Source organism: Piliocolobus tephrosceles, chromosome 7, assembly GCF_002776525.5.
Source record: "Piliocolobus tephrosceles isolate RC106 chromosome 7, ASM277652v3, whole genome shotgun sequence".
Classification (NCBI taxonomy): Eukaryota; Metazoa; Chordata; class Mammalia; order Primates; family Cercopithecidae; genus Piliocolobus; species Piliocolobus tephrosceles.
This window is the reverse complement of record NC_045440.1, coordinates 133,644,316-133,663,343: the sequence shown is the minus strand read 5'-3', so window position 1 is coordinate 133,663,343 and position 19,028 is coordinate 133,644,316. Positions and strand designations below refer to the sequence as shown.

General features: G+C 45.2%; 1 protein-coding gene and 1 non-coding gene across 4 annotated transcripts in view; both read left to right on the top strand.

Moving 5' to 3' along the window:
* ASAP1 (ArfGAP with SH3 domain, ankyrin repeat and PH domain 1) overlaps positions 1-18,363 on the top strand; it is a 314,103-nt gene extending 295,740 nt beyond the window's left edge. For all 3 annotated transcript variants that reach the window (XM_023223822.2, XM_023223807.2, XM_023223814.2), the window contains 3 exons: positions 9,475-9,965; positions 12,614-12,736; positions 15,650-18,363. In XM_023223822.2, coding sequence (XP_023079590.1) covers positions 9,475-9,965; positions 12,614-12,736; positions 15,650-15,724 — 689 coding nt within the window. In that variant the 3' untranslated portion in view covers positions 15,725-18,363. The remainder of the gene's footprint in view (positions 1-9,474; positions 9,966-12,613; positions 12,737-15,649) is intronic.
* LOC111551699 lies at positions 1,003-1,110 on the top strand. The gene has a single exon (XR_003309511.1). It is a non-coding gene; the product is annotated as a U6 spliceosomal RNA (small nuclear RNA).
* Positions 18,364-19,028: the final 665 nt, after the last annotated feature.

Sequence of the window (19,028 nt, the reverse complement as noted above, 5' to 3'; positions counted from 1 at the left end):
TCAAGTAACATTTCATAGCAAGATTCCTTAAGTGAACATTCTCTATTCCAAAGTCCCAGTAGTTGTTGCTGAGAGGTGCTCAAACACCTTTGCCATAAGCCCCAGGAACTGCTCCACAGGGGTTATCAAGTGGAGAGTTTGTCCCTGCCAGCACTCTAGCTTCTACTCTGCACTCCGCAGGCTTGGGCATGTCCAATTAATATTGCTTGGAGAGCAGATTTACATGCCTTCTGTTTTATAGTACCAGGTAGGGGAAACATTCTCCGGTGTGATACTGTGTTCATTACCATGATACAATCAGATAAAAGACATGCAATCGGCCTGGCGCAGTGGCTCACACCTGTAATCCCAGCACTTTGGGAGGCCGAGGTGGGCAGATCACGAGGTCAGGAGATCAAGACCATCCTGGCTAACACCGTGAAACCCCATTTCTACTAAAAATACAAAAAAAGTAGCTGGGTGTGGTGGTGGGCACCTGTAGTCCCAGCTATTCAGGAGGCTGAGGCAGGAGAATGGCCTGAACCCGGGAGACGGAGCTTGCAGTGAGCCGAGATTGCGCCACTGCCTCCAGCCTGGGTAACAGAGCGAGACTCTGTCTCAAAAAAACTAAAAGAGATGCAGTCACTTCACATGAAGTGTGTTCAAATATACCAACTTTCATCATCCTATCAACCCTTACATTTTTTATATTCTAGTTTCAGGAACTTCTTTACCCCCAGACCATTTTACTCTGTCTTGTGCAAAAAGCTTTGGTTTTTCTGCCAAGAGTTGAGCCAAAGGACTGTGGACCTTTTGTCAGTCTTTATTTTGATTAGTCTGCCCCACTTTTGCCCCAGGCAATTTCAGATCATACGTTTCATTGTAATCTCTACCTTGCAACTTTTAAAATTCCTTCAAACTGTGAGAAATACAGTAAACTGGGATAGGGCCCTTTAATGTTGGGAGAGCAGAGGGGCTCCCTTTGGTCCACCCACCCTATGATGATGTATTAGGACCTTGGTTTTGCTCACTTCGGCAGCACATATACTAAAATTGGAACCATACACAGAAGATCAGTATGGCCACTGCTTATGGATGACACGTTATTTTTTTTAACAACAGCAAAAAAAGACCTTGTTTTGGTAATCGTGGTGGCTCACGCCTGTAATCCCAGCACTTTGGGAGGCCAAGGTGGGTGGATTGTTTGAGCTCAGGAGTTTGAGACCAGCCTGGGCAGCATGGCAGAACCCTGTCTCTACATAAAATACACAAAATTAGCCAGGCATGGTGGCACATACCTGTAGTCCCAGCTACTCAGGAGGCCGAAGTGGGAGGATTGCTTGAGCCTGGGAGGCAAGAGATTGCGGTGAGCCGAGATCACGCCACTGCACTCCAGCCTGGGTGACAGAGCAAGACCCTGCCTCAAAAAACAAAGACCTTTGTTTTAACTCTGTCAACTTCATTTTATTCGTTCCATTTCTTAATAACCATCTAAAGATATCCACCCTGCTGGGATGAGTCCCATGACTCTCCCCTTTTTCTTCTTCGTTTGATCCTATCAGTGTTTTCTTTTTTCACCTTATTTGTTAATAACCATTTTAAAATTTCCACCTTCCTGGGAGGAGTCCTTTGGCTCTCACTTTTGCCTTTATCTGTTCTCTTGTTAATTAATCTAATATTTTTATTAGCATCTATAAGACCCATGAAGGGAAGCTGAGACAGCAAATTTGATAAGGCTTCTCGAACTGTTCATTTCTGTAGGAGTAATATCACATGGGGCGCCCATGTAGAAGGGCCCTCTTAACCACACATTTACCATGACTTGGGGAACAGGCATGTTCAGTGTGTGAATAGTCCTGTCATCATAAAGCCAGTCCCACATGCATACAGAGCATGTCAGCTACCGCATCTGGGGTGTCCCACTTGGCATTTGTAGGTAGAGCTGGACAGTCCCCCTTCTCAGGGTGAACAGACCTTACAGTGGCTTTTATCTGTTCCACCAGGCTGGCAGTTACCACAGGAATGGCCTCCTGTGTATCTAGATCTTATATACCCATATGCAGTTGTTCAATAGTGAGCTGTGGGTCCCATCAATCCAAAATGTACTTCTACTCTGTAGCGTTTAAAACCAAAGATACTGCCCCTAAATTAGTCACTCTTATAATCCATTTTAGTAAAGGTTCCTCAGGAAGCTGATGATACTGATCTATAGAATGAAACAGTTCCTTCACATTCTACCCTCTAGTTTCCATAGTTACTTAGTTTTGCCCGTTCTTCACATTGACTACCTTCTTGGTAACCACAGGTCTCAGAGGTACTTTCTGTTGTCCCTGCATGGTTTTCTCCTTTGTGGGTAACTTAAAGGCTAGTGGACTGAGTTCAGGCAGACCCACATCTGAGCTTAGTCCAGCCTCAAGTCCTGACCCAGCACCCTCTTTTATTTTAGTCATTATGTACAACAGTAACCAAGGGATTAAATATTTCACTTTTTTCTTAGCTTGCATCTCTTTATGCATCCAGTTCACCAACTCCCAGGGAGTTGGATCCATCTCTGAATTCCACTGGTAACTTTTACCTTTAGTAACTTATCTCAACACAGCTGTGGCTTCATACCCCAGGTGACCACATGGCCACATAGGAATCCAAAGATTCCTGATCCCCCACCCTTTTATCCTTTCTCTTCTCAACCGCGTGTTTCTGTGAGTCAGAGCTGTTCCAACAAATCCTGCTTCACTGATACCAAATGTGTGCTCCCAGCAGACTGATTTTTATGTCACTATTAATATAAACCTTGGTGATCAGATGCTTAGAAAGATATTTGGATATAAAGGACAAAATGTAATGGCAGCATACACAATATGCCATAGTGTGCTATGTACACTCTTATCACCCTTTTGTGTATGAAAAGCTATTAAGCAGAATAGGGGAAAACATTGGGTTCTTAATGAGATTAAAGCAGTGGGGCTGGGCACAGTGGCTTACACCTGTAATCCAAGCACTTTGGGAGGCCCAAGCTGGAGGATCACCTGAGTCCAGAATTTTGGCCTGGGCAACAGGGTGAGATGAAACCTTGCCTCTACCGAAATTTGAAAAATTGGCAGAGTGTGGTGGTATGTACCTGTGGTCCCAGCTGCATGGGAAGCTGAGGCAGGAGGATCTCTTGAACCCAAGAGGTCGAGGTAGTAGTGAGCCATGTTTGCACCACTGCACTCCAGCCTGAGTGACAGAGTGAAATGCTGTCAATCAATCAATAAAATAGTGGGCATCACATAGTGGATCTGAGTTCCTTTAGGGAATGGTCCCAACCTGAGACAAGGAAAGCTATAGGAGGCCTTGTGGCACACTCACACTAAACTGCATGTAGGTGTGACCACCACTCATCTAACTCTAGTATGGGGCACCCAACATTTCTGGGTGCAAAACGTGTATCCTAACTGTACTCAGGCCTTTAGTACACATTGCAGCAACATGCATGTTGCATTAAACAACACTGACCCACCAGACAGAAAAGGGCCTTATAGGAGATAGGTGCAGGTCTGGGTATCCTGGAATAAGCTGAGTTTGCTTTCAATGAGGAGCAGAATTCAGAGGAAAATGCAGATTAGAGGGAGTTCTCTTCCAGGAGGAAGGCAAAAGGATGGGAGTCAGCCTGGAAAGATAAGGAGGTTTTGGCAGAATGAGCCAGGCCGACTCAATAAACAGTGCTGAAGAGAATGCTAAGATGCAGCTTTGGGAAAGGGCCTGTACCCAGACCCAGCAGGGCCTCTTGACAATTTTAACACAAATAGAGGCTAAAGTGGCCATGGGGCAGTGACCCTCAGTCTTGGCTGCTGAGGCTCAGGGGCACACCTCTGGGACTCTTAGGGCCTTCTGAATTTATGGAAGTTATCTGAGGGCACTTGCAGTTTACATCAATGTACTATGACTGCCCGTGCCTTTAGATTAGGGCAAAGTAAAACACGTTCTGCAGTCGTTGGTAGGTATAGGAACTATTCTAAACACCCATCGAATGAATGAAAGAAAGAAAGGAAAGGAAAGGAAGGAAGGAAGCCAGGTATTGTGGCTCCAGCCTTTAATCCTAGCACTTTAGGAGGCTGAAGCAGGAGGATCACTTGAGCCCAGGAGTTCAAGACCAGCCTGGGCAATGAAGTGAGACCCTATCTCTAATTAATTAGTAAAATTAACACCACCCATGTCCTGCCTGCAGGAGGCAGGTGGGCTGTGCTGTAACTAATAGCACCCAGTGGAAACTAGTCTCAGTACAATCCTGTGAGATGAGACATAGTGATTGGCTCTGCCTCTAATTAACTTTGAATCCAGAAATGACTGAGTCATGGCCATTGTTAACAACACCTGTCCTTAATAACATTTGTTATATGGCCAAGGGGAGATTTTATTGGGAAGGCAAAGGAAATACCTCTGTCATTCTCACTAATCTGTAATGAAGCTAAATTGTACCATGATTGTACCACAATATGGTGTAATACTGGGGGCATTGGTAAGGTTCAGCTTCCTCATGTAAATAAGCCTTATGATAATACTGATACAATCAGATGTATTGGGAGGTTGAGTTGAAGCCCCCTCAGGATGGAATGCCTGTGGAAAATGGCCCAAGAAGGAACTGGATCTAGCTAACCATCAGCTGATCTCTGTGCGAAACAGCTCAGCACAAATTTATCCTAAGGTCCAATAGCAGTAGACCAAGGCAGGAAAGAACAATGAGGCTAGTACACAATTATGAAAGTGTTTGTATGACTTCGTAGGACAAATTAGTTATTTCTTTAAATCCATCCCTACCCACACTGACTTCTCCAGATTTTAGGTGGCAGCATTGCTGTAACTGTTTTATAAATACTGCAACAAATGTTCTGATAGACACATTTGTTTTGGTATAAGGGATCCGTGGTTGAAAACCAAGGAACAGCCTATGGTGTTTTACATATATATATATATTTGGAGCTGTAGGTATGTATGTATTGGTATTCATCCACAGTTCCTAGTTCATAATGTCCACATCCCTTGTTACAGTCTTGTTGTAATACTGGATGTGTTAGGCCTCAGGAAACAGAAACTCTCTTGCCCTCCTTTATGTGCCCAAGGCAGGACTGTAATCTTTTCCCATCTTGCTGATTGTGGGTTTGAGATCCTCCCCTAAGAGAGTCCTACCCTGTACCCTGGGGGAAGGAATGCTGACGTCATGAAGCTACCATTAAAAACCCTGGGTTCAGGGAGCTTCTAGAAAGCTAAACCTGTGGAGGCCAACAGGAAAGTGAGGAAGAATTCGTCCGTGTGCTGGGAGGGCAGCACACCCCTAACTCCACAGGTTCAGAAGCTCCTGTGCTCAAGACCCTTCCAGACCTCACCCTGCGTATCTGTCCATCCGGCTGTTTATCCTTTAAAATATCCTTCTTAGGGCCAGGAGCTGTGGCCCTGAGAAGGCTGACACCTGTAATCCCAGCACTTCGGGAGGCCAAGGTGGGTAGATCACTTGAGCCCAGGAGTTGGAGACCAGCCGGGTAACATAATGAGACCTTGTGTCTATAGATAACAATAAAAAACAGAAATAGCTGGGCGTGGTGACACGGGCCTGTAGTCCTAGCTGCTTGGGAGGCTGAGGTGGGAGGATAGCTTGAGCCTGGAAGACCGAGGCTGCAGTGAACCATGATTCACACACACACACACACACACACACTCTTCTTAGTAAACTGATAAACTTAGGTAAGTGTTTCTCTGAGTTCTGCGAGCCACTCTAGCAAATCAGTCGAACCCAGAGGGGATTGTTGGAACCCCAGTTGAAGCCAACTGGTCAGAAATTCCAGAGGCCTGGGCTTGTGACTGGGCAGGAAGGTGGGAACATTCTGGGGGACTGAGCCTCAAGCTGTGGGATCTAATGCTGTCTCCAGGTAGATGGTGTCAGAATTGGATTGGAGGACACCTGGCTGGTGTCCACTGCTGAGTGGTGGGGTGAGACCCCCACACATTTGGTCACAGAAGTTTTCTTCTGTGTTGATGATCGTTGTGGTGTGAGAGTGGAGGAAAAAGCACGGTTAGAGGAGCGAGCTTTTCCCCACACAGTGTCTCACAGGCTTCTCGACTTAAAACTGGAATACGGACTCTGACTCCACTCCAGACTGTTTCTCCCTCAGTGTCCCCGTCTGTTAAAGGCAGTGTCATTCTTCCAGATGTTCAGGCCTTAAAGCCTGACAGAGGTGCTTAATTAACTCTTTTTCTCTCACACACCACATCCTGTGCTTGCACAAATATTGTTTATTCCCCCTTCCACATCTATTTAAAACCCAGTCACTTCTCACCATCTCCACCGTTGTCACCCAGGATCAAATGAGTATCATCTCTTGTCTGGACAGTTGGAGCCTCCTACCTTGTCTGCCTGGAACCTTCTAACCTGGTCCTGCAGTCTGTTCTCAGCAGAATACTGGAGCCTTCCACATTCAATCACGTCACTCCTCTGTCCTGAGCCATCGGGTGGTTCTTCTCCCAACCCCCCCCCCGATATCAACATGGCTGGTGTCGAGACCTCCTGCACATTTTTGCAGTAGCAGAGTGGACCTCCCTGACCACAGCTTCCTTGGTGGTCACTCTCTTCCTCCCCACCCAGCCAGCACTCTGTTCTCCCTCCCCTGCTTACCTGCCCTCACCCTCTGGTAACTCCATGTTTACTTGTCACCCTCTTGCAGAGTGTGAGCTCCCAGCAGGCAGGGGCCTAGTCCTTTCCATCTGCTGTGTCCCAAGTGCCTGAAATGGTGCTGGGCACGGCATAGGCCCAGCAAATAGGGGTGGAATGGTAACCCTTTTCCTGTAAGTGTGAACTATCGTTGGGCTAGGAATCAACCATCCCTTACTCACTTTGTGACTTGGGAGGCTCCACAGCCTCCCTCGGTATCTTGCAAGATGGAGATGATGGTCATACCCACATCACAGGGCTGTTAAGAAAGTGAAGCTGTGTCATGCAGCACATCTCAAGGCCAGTCTCCTCTCCTTACCTGCCCTGTGGTCCCATCTCTCTCCTGCCCAGAGTTGTGTCACCTGGGCCAGTGTGCATTGAGGCCCTGACCAGCCTTGCCTCTTCCCTTCAAGGGTCTCAGACTGGTGCCAGCAGTCACATTGTCACACCAAAGCCAGGAGTGCAGAGAGAGGATGTGGGACAGGGTCTAGATACCTGAAGCTGGGGACAGCATGGCCATGCGCATCTCTACTAAAAAATTAAAAATTAGCTGAAGTGTGGTGGCACATACCTGTGGTCCTAGCCACTCAGGAGGCTGAGACAGCAAGATCACTTGGAGCCTGGGAGGTCAAGGTTGCAGTGAGCCCTGATTGTACCACTGCACTCCAGCCTCAGTAACAGAGGAAGACCCTGTCTCAATAGAACTGAAAAGAAAAATAAAAACTACCTGAAGTCTTACCACCCAAGATAACTGATGAATTAGTGTATATCTTTGGTCTTTTTTTCTCTGCTCTTTTTTAAAGTTTCTGTTTAAGCTAATATTTTTGACATAATAAAATCATTTTTCATGCTATTAATTATACACAACAGTATAATCTTTATTGGCTACATATCATTGTCATTTGTTGGTTTGCTTTTTGAGACAGTCTCACTCTGTCACCCAGGCTGGAGTGCAATGGCACCGTCATAGTTCACTGCAGCCTTGGACTCCTGGGCTCAAGCGATCCTCCAGTCTTAGTCTCCTGAGTAGCTAGGACTACAGGCATGTACCACCACACCTGACTAATTTTTATTTACTGTCCATACAATCCTCTGCATTCAGATGGGTGGCATTTTTTTCATTATAAGCAATACTGTGCCAAACACTAGCACAGACATCTGTGTATGACTTGGATCACTGTTTCAGGATAGATTCCTAGAGTTGGTGCTGCAGGTGAAGAGGCTGGGATATTTTGAAGATTTTCCATGCCTGGCACTTACAGTTTCTCTTGCCCCATCAGTGTGACTCACAGCCAAGGCCTTTCTACCCCACCACTTCAGGGATTCCCCCTAGCTTTTTCCCTCTTGACTGCCTGGCTCAGATTGTTAGCCAATTTCAGGCTTCCAAGAGAGGAATGAGATTGATGTAAATTTACTTTTAGAGCCAAACTACCTCAGCTGAAGCTTAGGGACCAGCCCGTGAGCAGGGTGCCCCTTGATTTTGATTTTTTTAGAGATATGACTAGACACGTCATGAGCAGAAACAGCCCCAGTACAGCCTGTGACATTTACAACATGAGGTTTATCTGTTTCTTCTCCTTCTTTAAGAATGTCTTTCTGAATACATTATATTTTTAGGATCAAATTCCTAGTGTGAGTCACTCAGTGTGCCTTAGTCAGCTGTTTCCTCCCTGAGAGCATGCTATGTGCTTGGCCCCTGTGCCAGGAGCCAAAGTTACAAAAATGAGTAAAACAGGAATGTAATACTGTAACAGGGCCTTAAAGAACCCTAACAGTGATGGTAGTGCTACTACATAATGCTTACAGCCTGCCAGGACCTGTCAGCAAATTCTTTGCATATATTAACCCATGTAATCTGCATGCCAACCCTTTGAAGTAGGGTTTTAAGAGATGAGTAAATTGCAGCACAGAGAGGTTGTGTAATTTGCCCAAATTCACACAGCTAGTAAGCGGTGGAACTAGAATTGAAGACATGTCCATGGTTTTCTAAGTACCAAGAGCTGTGCAAACAGCTATGGGAATGGGTCAAGAAATTGATACGTTTCCTAAGCTGTGCATACTATGCAGCCGTTAAACAGAATAAAAAAGAACTGATTTGGAACTCTCCTAAACATATTAAGTGGGAGAAAAGCAAAGTTTCAGACAAAGTGTGTATCACTTGTATGGTTTTTAAAAGACATAGCACATGCATGTGTATCACCAAAACGTAGCCGAAGTTAAGAGACGGGCACAGAGAGAGAGAAGAAGCCTTTTGCTGCTTCTCTTACATACTGCATGAATCATGTAAAATGGGAAGAAATAATAACAAATTATTTTACAGCTATAGAATGGAACAGAATACATCATTCAAAATTATATGCGACTAATAAATAATTTTTAGTAACATGACAAATACTGTTGCTAAAATGGTATTAGCTAAAAGCAAGTAAAAGTTGTATCTATAGAAAATATATAGGAAAATTAAAAGGAACTATATAAAATAATTTTAAATGGCTACATTTAGGTGTTAGGCTTAAGAACTCTGTACTTTCCGATTCTCTGCTATCTGTTTCTATGTATTTTTTTAAATTCTGGATGAATGTAGACATCTTGTTCTTACATGATTGAAGCCTGAAGTTGCGAATTGTAGCGCTTTCCAGGCTTTCAGACTCTGTCTTTGTGAAGCTACCTGGGGGACCTGGCCCCTGAGTCCATCCATTTCAAGTGCTCACTGTAGGTCAGTTCCCTTTGTGATGATGGCGCCTCTTTTAGGTGACTGACAGGAAAGCAGCCCTTCCCACCAATGACCTCCCTGTTTTTGATTGCTTCCACAGTGGCACTAAGGAAAACAGATCATCTCTCCCTAGACAAATCCAGCATCCCGCCCGAAATCTTTCAGAAATCATCACAGTTGGCAGAGTTGCCACAAAAACCACCACCTGGAGACCTGCCCCCGAAGCCCACAGAACTGGCCCCCAGGCCCCAAGTTGGAGATTTGCCACCTAAGCCAGGAGAACTGCCCCCCAAACCACAGTTGGGGGACCTGCCACCCAAACCCCAGCTCTCAGACTTACCTCCCAAACCACAGATGAAGGACCTGCCCCCCAAACCACAGCTGGGAGACCTGCTAGCAAAATCCCAGACTGGAGATGTCTCACCCAAGACTCAGCAACCCTCTGAGGTCACACCGAAGTCACACCCATTGGATCTGTCCCCAAATGTGCAGTCCAGAGACGCCATCCAAAAGCAAGCATCTGAAGACTCCAATGACCTCACGCCTACTCTGCCAGAGACGCCCGTACCACTGCCCAGAAAAATCAATACGGTGGGTGGGACCAATGTTCAGGCCCTTAGGAACCCTATGCCGCACTTTGCAAGTTGATGGGAGGGCGAGTGCTCCAACTCACACAAGAAAAAGCGAGAGCTTGCTCACCTGATGCTTATGTGCTCTGGTTCAAGCATGATGGTGGATTGGAGCCTGTGGGTTACAAACTCAGGCTTTAGGCTCCAGCAGACGGCTTCAAGTCCTGGCTTCAGTGCCTAACATAGCTGCACAACCTTGGCAAGTTACTTTCTCTGAGCCTTACTTTCTTCACATACAAAAAGGAGCTAATATATTATCTGAGCTCACAGATGATTAAGTACAGTGACAAATGAGCAGCACTTGGCTGGCACCTAGACCACTCAGCAAGTAGTCACTCTTATCTAGGAACCTTGAGGATGAAACTTTTCCTTTCCTGAGGGTCACAAGAAAGCAATTTCCCTCTCAGATGTCTGGGTATTTTCTCTCTCTCTTTTTTTTTTTTTTTGGGAAGGGCTTGCTCTGTCTCCCAGGTTAGAGTGCAGTGGTGCGATCACAGCTCACTGCAGCCTCAATCTACTAGGCTCAGGTGATCCTCTTAGCTCAGCCTCCTGAGGAGCTGGGACCGCAGGTGTGCATCACCACACCTGGCTTTTTTTTATATTTTTGGCAGAGATGGGGTTTTGCCATGTTGCCCAGGCTGGTCTTGAACTCCTGGGCTCAAGCAGTCCTCCCACCTTGGGGTCTCAAAGTGCTGGGATTACAGGCGTGAGCCACTGCGCCTGGCTCTCTGAGTATCTGCTGAGTCAGACCTTCTCACTGCATCTTCCTAAAGGAATTGGAGATAAAGCTCTCGATATAATAGAACAGCATAGAATTTTGTAGAAATCTCATATTCTGTCATTTTCATGAAATGTTTCCTACTGTATATCAATTTTATTTTAATATAAGTGATTTTATTCCTCACATTCTTTGTGGAAATGTACTCCAGGAAGATGTCACATGCTTTTTATCTGGAACATCGCTGCCCTCCCACCAGGGCACCAGCTCCCCAGGAGGGGGAACGCAGTCAACAGGGAAACCAAAAGTTCTCCCACTGCACATGGCAGTTCTCCCACTGCACATGGCAGTTCCACCCCCCTCACATTCTGTTATACACAGTACCCAGCACTTTGGGAAGAGGCAAGTGGATCACTTGAGGCCAGGAGTTCAGGGGTGCTGTGATCACACCACTGCACTCCAGCCTGGGTGACAGTACAAGACCCTGTCTCAAAAAATTAGAACGAGGCTGGGTGGAATGGTTCACATCTGTAATTTCAGCACTTTGGGAGGCCAAAGTGGGAGGTTCCCTTGAGCCCAGGATTCATGAGCAGCCTGGGCAACATACGGAGAACCCGTCTCTTTTAAAAATAAAAATTAATTAGCTGGACATGGTGGCACATGCCTGCTATCCCAGCTACTTGGGAGGCTGAGGCAGGAAGATTGCTTGAGCCCTGGAAATCAAGGCTGCAGTGAGCGTGATCATGCCACTGCACTCTAGCCTGGGCAACAGAGTGAAACCCCGTCTCAAAAAAAAAAGTTACAATAAAAGTATGTCATATCAATACTTAAGAAAAATAAAACCCATCTTCCTGTAGGTTGGAGGCTGCCGTGTCTGATGGTAGATACTTCTAGCATTCAAAAGGGAACTCTTCATGACTCCCAAGCACGACTTACGCAAAATTTTCATTTCATGCTACACAGTGTATAGTTTTATTATGTCATTTAATCTCCGCGTTATAAATTAACACACTACAGGCCTCTCAGTTGCTCACGCAGTCACTGCCACAGTACTGCCAGGCTTCTCCAACCCACCCGCACAGGCTCTGAAGGGAGCTCGGAAAGCAGCTGGAACTATCAGGGTGATTAAAGGAGAAACCAGGGGACAGAGAGGAAGAGTCACTCCACCCAAAACATTTAAACAGAGAGCTTGCTTTTTTTTAAATTGCCAATTAGCCAGGTGCAAAACAACCCATCATTTAGAAGGTGATACCTCTATTTTCACTTTTCTGTTTGCAAAGAACTGGAAGTTCAACAAGTAAATGCTCAAATCAAAACTGATCAAAAATTAAAACTGTTTTAGGAACTGCATAGACTTCTCCGAGCCCCAGGCCGATCCTGCTGTGTTTAACCAGCATGTACGGACTTGCTGTTTTGCATGAGGGGACTGACAAATTTGTTTAAGCTGCACATTCAGTATGCAGAAGCTGCACATTTTGCTTTACGTCATGTTTCCTAAAAACATTTTTAGACTCTGCTGTCATTCTGCAAGCCGATGTGGGTTGGGGGGTACAGAGTGCTTGATGTTTTTTGGTGAAGCTGAATTTTGATCCCTACCCATAGTGTTTGCTTTCTGGTGAAAATAACTTGTTGATGCCCAATCACCAATGCAGGGCCACCCTGATGATAAGGGGAGAGGAAGGGCCTGTGGTTCCTTAAGAGCACACAGTATACTGGGCGCCTGGCAGGCACTCTTCTTCCCGTCCTTCAAGGGTGAGGAAATCAAGGCTCAGCGAGGTTAAGTTACTTGCCCAAGGTCAACCATTTTACAAAGAACCATTTTACAAAGAACCGCTGCTCTTTTTTTCCATTTAGGCCATTCTTTCAATTAAAACCCAGTTTCTTTCTTTAAGGGGAAAAATAAAGTGAGGCGAGTGAAGACCATTTATGACTGCCAGGCAGACAACGATGACGAGCTCACATTCATCGAGGGAGAAGTGATTATCGTCACAGGGGAAGAGGACCAGGAGTGGTGGGTACGTATGAATCCGTCCACTTCATCGGTACATTCATGCAGCATGCCTGGGCAGGCACCACATGGGAGCCTACAGGCAGTGCGGTAAAAGAGGGCCCTTGAGCACAAGGACCCTGTCAGCTGCATCACTCACCCAACAGCCATTGAATGCAGTATTCTCAATTGTATTTTCTATGTCACACACTATTACATGCTAGAAAAGCAGCCATGGAGCTGGCCGGGCACGGTGGCTCACACCTGTAACTCCAGCACTTTGGGAGGCCAAGGCAGATGGATCACGAGGTCAGGAGTTCGAGACCAGCCTGGCTAGCATGGTGAAACCCCGTCTCTACTAAAAATAAAAAAATTAGCTGGGCATGATGGCGTGCGCCTGTAGTCCCAGCTACTCAGGAGGCCAAGGCAGGAGAATCGCTTGAACCCGGGAGGCAGAGGTTGCACTACACTACAACCTGGGCAACAGAGTAAGACTCCGTCTGAAAAAAAAGAAAAACAGCCGTGGGGCTTTGAAGACAGGTCAAGAGAATTAACATTTGTATGTACTTTACCCATGGCATCATGTAACCTTGTGAATTGTAGGCATTTTCTGATTTTTCAGATAAAAAACTAAAGCAGAAAAAAGTTGAGCATGTTGCCTGTGCTCCCTCAGCCAGTAAGCAGGCTAAGTCAAGATTCTGGATTGTCCCTGACCCCAGAGCCTATATGCTTTGCTCCCCATTCCACACTGTCCCCAGGCTGGGAATCAGAAGGCCGGAGTTCCTGCTCAGGCTTAGCGGTTGACAAGTCCTCAGGCTCCATTCTTAACCTAGTTTGCAGTTCTTTCTTTGTCAAATAGGCCAAGACACCTTCTCCACGTCATTTTAGGAAAAGATTAAAGGAAAATATCTATGAAAACTCCTTTTACATTAAAACCTGCAGCCCAGGCATCAGGAGGGAAAGACATCAGCATCCTCATAGGCCTTGCTAGGTACTCAGGCTATAAGTGACCTGTGAGGGCGGTCCACACATCTGTTAATTTTCAGTTTGCCAAGGAGTAAGTCTCGATGGGAACTGCCAGTCCAAGGTACAGTGAACAAGCCCCCTCTTCCACTTTCCTTGTTGATCATTTCCTGCCATCAGGCTGAAAATTCCCCTTCCTTGTCAGCCTGAGCCCCCTCCTGCCAAGAGGGATTCAGTTCTGTCTGCCAGGAAGGGACCTGAGGCTCGCAGTTGAGCCAATAGTACCTAAGAATGCCCAGAAATACGTGTGTTTATAATGTGTTCACACACTCATATGCATGGACACACATTCACCTTTGACTTTTCTTCCTTCAGGCCTAAACAGTGACCTCAGATTCTTAATCACAGCTGTAAGGATTTTGTTTGGACTCAACAAACAATTTTGTTTGTTGTAAATGTCTTGGAGGGCAATTTTGCCCTCCAAGACGTTTACAATATCTGGAAATATTGTCAGGACCAAGGAAGGGGGTTGCTACCAACACCTAGTAGATGGAAGCCAGGGATGCCACTAAACATCCTCCAGTACTCAGGGAGCCCCCACAAGCAAGGATGCCAGTAGCACCATGGTTGAGAAACCCTGGACTGAAGGGATCAGCCTAGGGAGGCCCAGGGGGTGCCTTCAGCCTCTGTCAGCAGAGTGGGGCCTGCCCCTGGCATGAAGCCTGTCAGAGAGCCCATTTAGTCTCATGACGAGGAGGTGGGCTCTGAAGCCCCCCGTGTGAATCAGTTACAAGCTCTGTGGCCTTGGATAAATAAAGCATGTCCCTTCTGTAAGCCTCACTTTCCCTCTGAAAAATGGGACGTAATTATTCGTTTCTCACAAGGATGTTGAGGAACTCACTTTGTAATCTGTTAATATTATTATAATTAGGCAGTGATCATGTTCTTTGCTAAGCAACTGATGACTACAGCAGAGATACCTGAGGGCAGTAGGAAGCTGCCATTGTGTCCCTAGCATCATTCCTAGGGGACATTGTGTGTGCCACCATTATATGCCTTGCCAGACGTAAAGATGGTGCCACACACATCCTAACTGTGATGTGAAATTCACAAAGACCTCATGCATGCACAATGCCAACTAAGACCACATGTGGTAAGTAGGCAGGCCTTCAGGAGAGCTGGGCAGGCCTGGTTGACTCTGTTCCACTCTTAAAACCACCTTCCTCTCTATCGATTTGGCATTGGAAGCCAATGTGCACGATTTTGTTTCTTCTGTTGAAGGCCCATTACGTGATTTTCTTTAGTGCAATCAATACTGAGGTAATTAGAAAATTTTTACAGGTAACTGTGGCTTACAGGCCAATGCAGCAGACAATAAAATTGCCATTGGCCACCATCAGTCTCAAACTTGCACAGTATTCTTCCTCCACAGTAACCGGAAAATAAGTGATACTACATAGCGGCCTTTTCATGTGCTTTCTTTTTTTCTTCTTTAAATGTATCACACAAGCCTGGAAAGAAGGGAGTTTTGTAGCCCCACTTTACAGAGAAGAGGCTTAGCAAGGTGTGTCTGAGGTCACCCAGCTGTAAAGGCAGCCAGGCACCCTGGTTCAGAGCAAGGACTCTAGAGCCCCATGCCTGTGGGAGAGCATGTCACCTCTCTGGGCCACTGTCCCTTCATCTGTAAAATGAAGATTGTAAACTGTATAAGAAATACCCATCTCTGGGGATTGCTGTGTGGGTGCAGCAAGATCCACGTAGAATGCTGAGCATATTGGACGTTCTGTTGTTTGCTGTTTCCTTATGTAGTTTATGACCGTTAAGCTCTCTGTAGTTCACTGAAGGGTGGGAAGAAGGGTAAGCCTGGGATTCCACCCCCAGGTCTGTGGGCAGACTGAGCTGGGCTCTTACCCACTGGGCTTGTCATGGGGCCACTGCCTGCTGCCTCCATCCTGACCACTCTCTTTTCTCCCTGCAGATTGGCCACATCGAAGGACAGCCTGAAAGGAAGGGGGTCTTTCCAGTGTCCTTTGTTCATATCCTGTCTGACTAGCAAAAAGCAGAACCTTAAGATTGTCCACATCCTTCATGCAAGACTGCTGCCTCCATGTAACCCTGGGCACAGTGTGTATATAGCTGCTGTTACAGAGTAAGAAACTCATGGAAGGGCCACCTCAGGAGGGGGATATAGTGTGTGTTGTAAATATCCTGTGGTCTTCTGCCTTCGCCAGTATGAGGGTAGCCTCGGACCCGGCGCGCCTTACCGGTTTGCCAAAGCCATCCTTGGCATCTAGCACTTGCATCTCTCTATGCTGTTTTACAAGCAAACAAACAAAAATAGGAGTATAGGAACTGCTGACTTTGCGAATAGAAGTGGTCTCCAGCAACCGTTGAAAGGCATAAAATTGACTCTGTGTTCCTAACAATGCAGTATTCTCAATTGTGTTACTGAAAATGCAACATTAGCAAAGAGGTGGGTTCTGTTTTCCAGGTGAAACTTTTAGCTCCATGACAGACCAGCCTGTAGTTATCTGTGTGCACAGTTTACAGCTACAAAAACCTACTTTGGTATTTATTACAGAAAAGTGCTCAGTTAAATGTAAGTATTATTCCTTCAGCAAAATATTCACTGACCCAAAACTCTTTGTGGCATTTTACAATGCACACAGCCTCATGCAAGTTTAGACAAGTGGATTTACACTGTCTTATGAGTGCCCGCCCCTGATATATTACCTCATTATGCAAAAATAACATATCTTTCATGACTATTTTGACAAAAGTTTAAAACACATATGAAGTTCAACTTTCAGGAACCAAGGACTGCCAGAAAATATTAGCCTCTACATTATGCATGCATTTAGAAGCTTACCTGAAATCTGCCTTTTATAAAGGAATAGTATGGATAAGTGGAATTGTACATTTTTTAAACTTGATTGCCATTAAAGCAGAAATTATAAGGTTGCGACAATATTTGTTTCTAGTCATTGGCTTTCTCAAGAGTATGGATTGACATTGTGTTATGAATGCACATCCCTCAGATGTGTTGAAGCATCCATTGCATCCATTTTTTATTATTTTCTTAGTTTTGTTCTTGGACAAATTTAAACTTTTAAAAGATTCTTCAAGATTAATTTAAAAGTCAACCCTTCACACAGTTTCCCTACTGTATGTAGAATCCAGGTGCTGAAACCAAGTGTTTCTTTTCCCATGCTCTTTGTTAAACCCCAATTATAGATAATTTTTCCAGTCTTAAGCTCTGTCCACCGTCAAGTCAATTCATAACCAAGTTTTTGAACGCTGCTATGAATTGCACTGTGAAAAGCACTCTTCCCTCTCAGTTTTCTTTTCATCCCAGCCAAGTTTATCAGATCCTTAAGAACGTTGTATTTCAGTCTTTTACATCAGTCTGAGTTTTGGAAAAGAACACAATAGTTGTACTCCACAGTCAGTGGAACGGTTCCCCGAGTCCAAGGCTCATGTGTCATTCTGGCACTACATTTGCTTAAATTGCTATTTTGGCAACAGCACAGAAAACTAATATTTTTAAGCAGAGAATCTTGGCAATGAGTGAGAGATGTTAATTTCACAGAAGCACAACTCCCAACCCAACCCTTAGGAAAAGCCGTCTTCCATCGTTACAGTGCTTAGTGAATATTAATTTAGTTCTGCTTAAGTGGTTGCTATACAAACTTTGAATAGCCACCTAATAAATAAACCTTGCATGACAAACTTGCAAAATATTTTATCAGCTGTTATTGGAAAGTGATTTTAAGCAATTGCTTCCTCAGTGTCAGGGCACATGTGAATTTCCACACCAAACTGAGAGCGTGAGGAACCAGTTGACATGCTGGGGTGACTGGCAGCTTTAGCAGCCTCGGTACTGAAGCCACACCAGTGTCAGGATGGAAGTCAGAATCTGAGGTTGCTCAGTGTCCCGGTCATTCATTTACACATTTTAACTTGCATTAAAGAGCTCTTCATTTTTGTGGCCTAGACTCTTTTCACTGATCTCAGAATAAACTGTTTTTTTTTTTTTTTAAAAAAAAGAAAAAGAAAAAAACACACACACACAAAAGCTGCATGTCTAAAATTACATGGAGTTAATGTCTATTCTTTTTCCCGTTTTGCAGCAACTTACACAGCATTTTTAATACATTTTTTTTCTAGTTTTTTTGTTCGGTTTTATTTTCCATCAGGAATTTGAGTTCTCTCTAACCCAGCTTACTGTGGGACATGTGGGACATAGGAAAACTCGGTAGATATACCTTTGGTGATCTTGTTGAGTTTAAGTCTGATCTTGATCTTAAACTCAGTAAGCCACTATCTGCAATTTTGTACATTATATAGTATTTTGAAGATATGGAACCTTATGAAAAAAAAATAGCAAATTAGTTCTTTTTCCCCCAGAGGGGAAAGTTATGTTCTGCAAATAGTGTGTATCTTATTTTACTGTTGAACAGCAATTGCTATTTATTTTTTTATTGCCTAGAACTTCAACATGTTGTATAGGAATCCTGTAGTGCCACTAGTTAAATGCCGAATTCTCATCTGGATGTTACCATCAAACATCAGTACACTTGTCATTTCACATGTGTTTAATGTGACAGTTTTTCAGTACTGTATGTGTTAATTTCTACTTTTTTTAATATTTAAAATTGCTTTTAAATAAACATATTCTCAGTTGATCCCAAACTTCTGAAATCAGGCCATTTTGTGAGTTGTTCACTACCCTGCTGACAGGAGAGAATCAAGGCTTCCTCTGGCTGTGCTTTTGGGTATATACATAACACAGCAAACACACGGCACTGTGTGTGTCACTCCAACCCTTGTCAGTGATCACTCTGGATACATAAAAGTATGTGGTACTTGCCCCAGCTTACAGACTTTGGGCCTTCGGACCCTTTCTGTCCTCCACCTTCTGCCTCCACCACGTCCACTTCTGTGCCTGTCCATGTGAGCAGGACAGGAAGAAGGTGGCGGGGCACGAGGCTTACATGTTGCCATGTGGACAGCACTTAGACTGAGCGCCGTGTGTTTGCTTCTGTCATGTAGCTGTCACGGCTAGTGCTGCCACGCAGTGGAGCAGACCTGGCCCAGGCACTCTGCCTCCATTAACCCCCTGAATCCTTTGCAAGCCAGGAGAAGCGTGAATCCCTCAGCTTTACAGAACTTACAAATGAGGCTCAGAGACATTCTTTCACACACAAGAGACGTGTGGCTTGTAAATCACTAAGGCGGGAGTGCACACAGGTGGTTCTGGCGCCAAGGCCATCCTCGGGATTCCCATTGCCCGGAAGACACTCTCGGTTATGGAGAACCACTGTGGCATGGAGGATCCCAAGGTTCTGGTCTCGGCA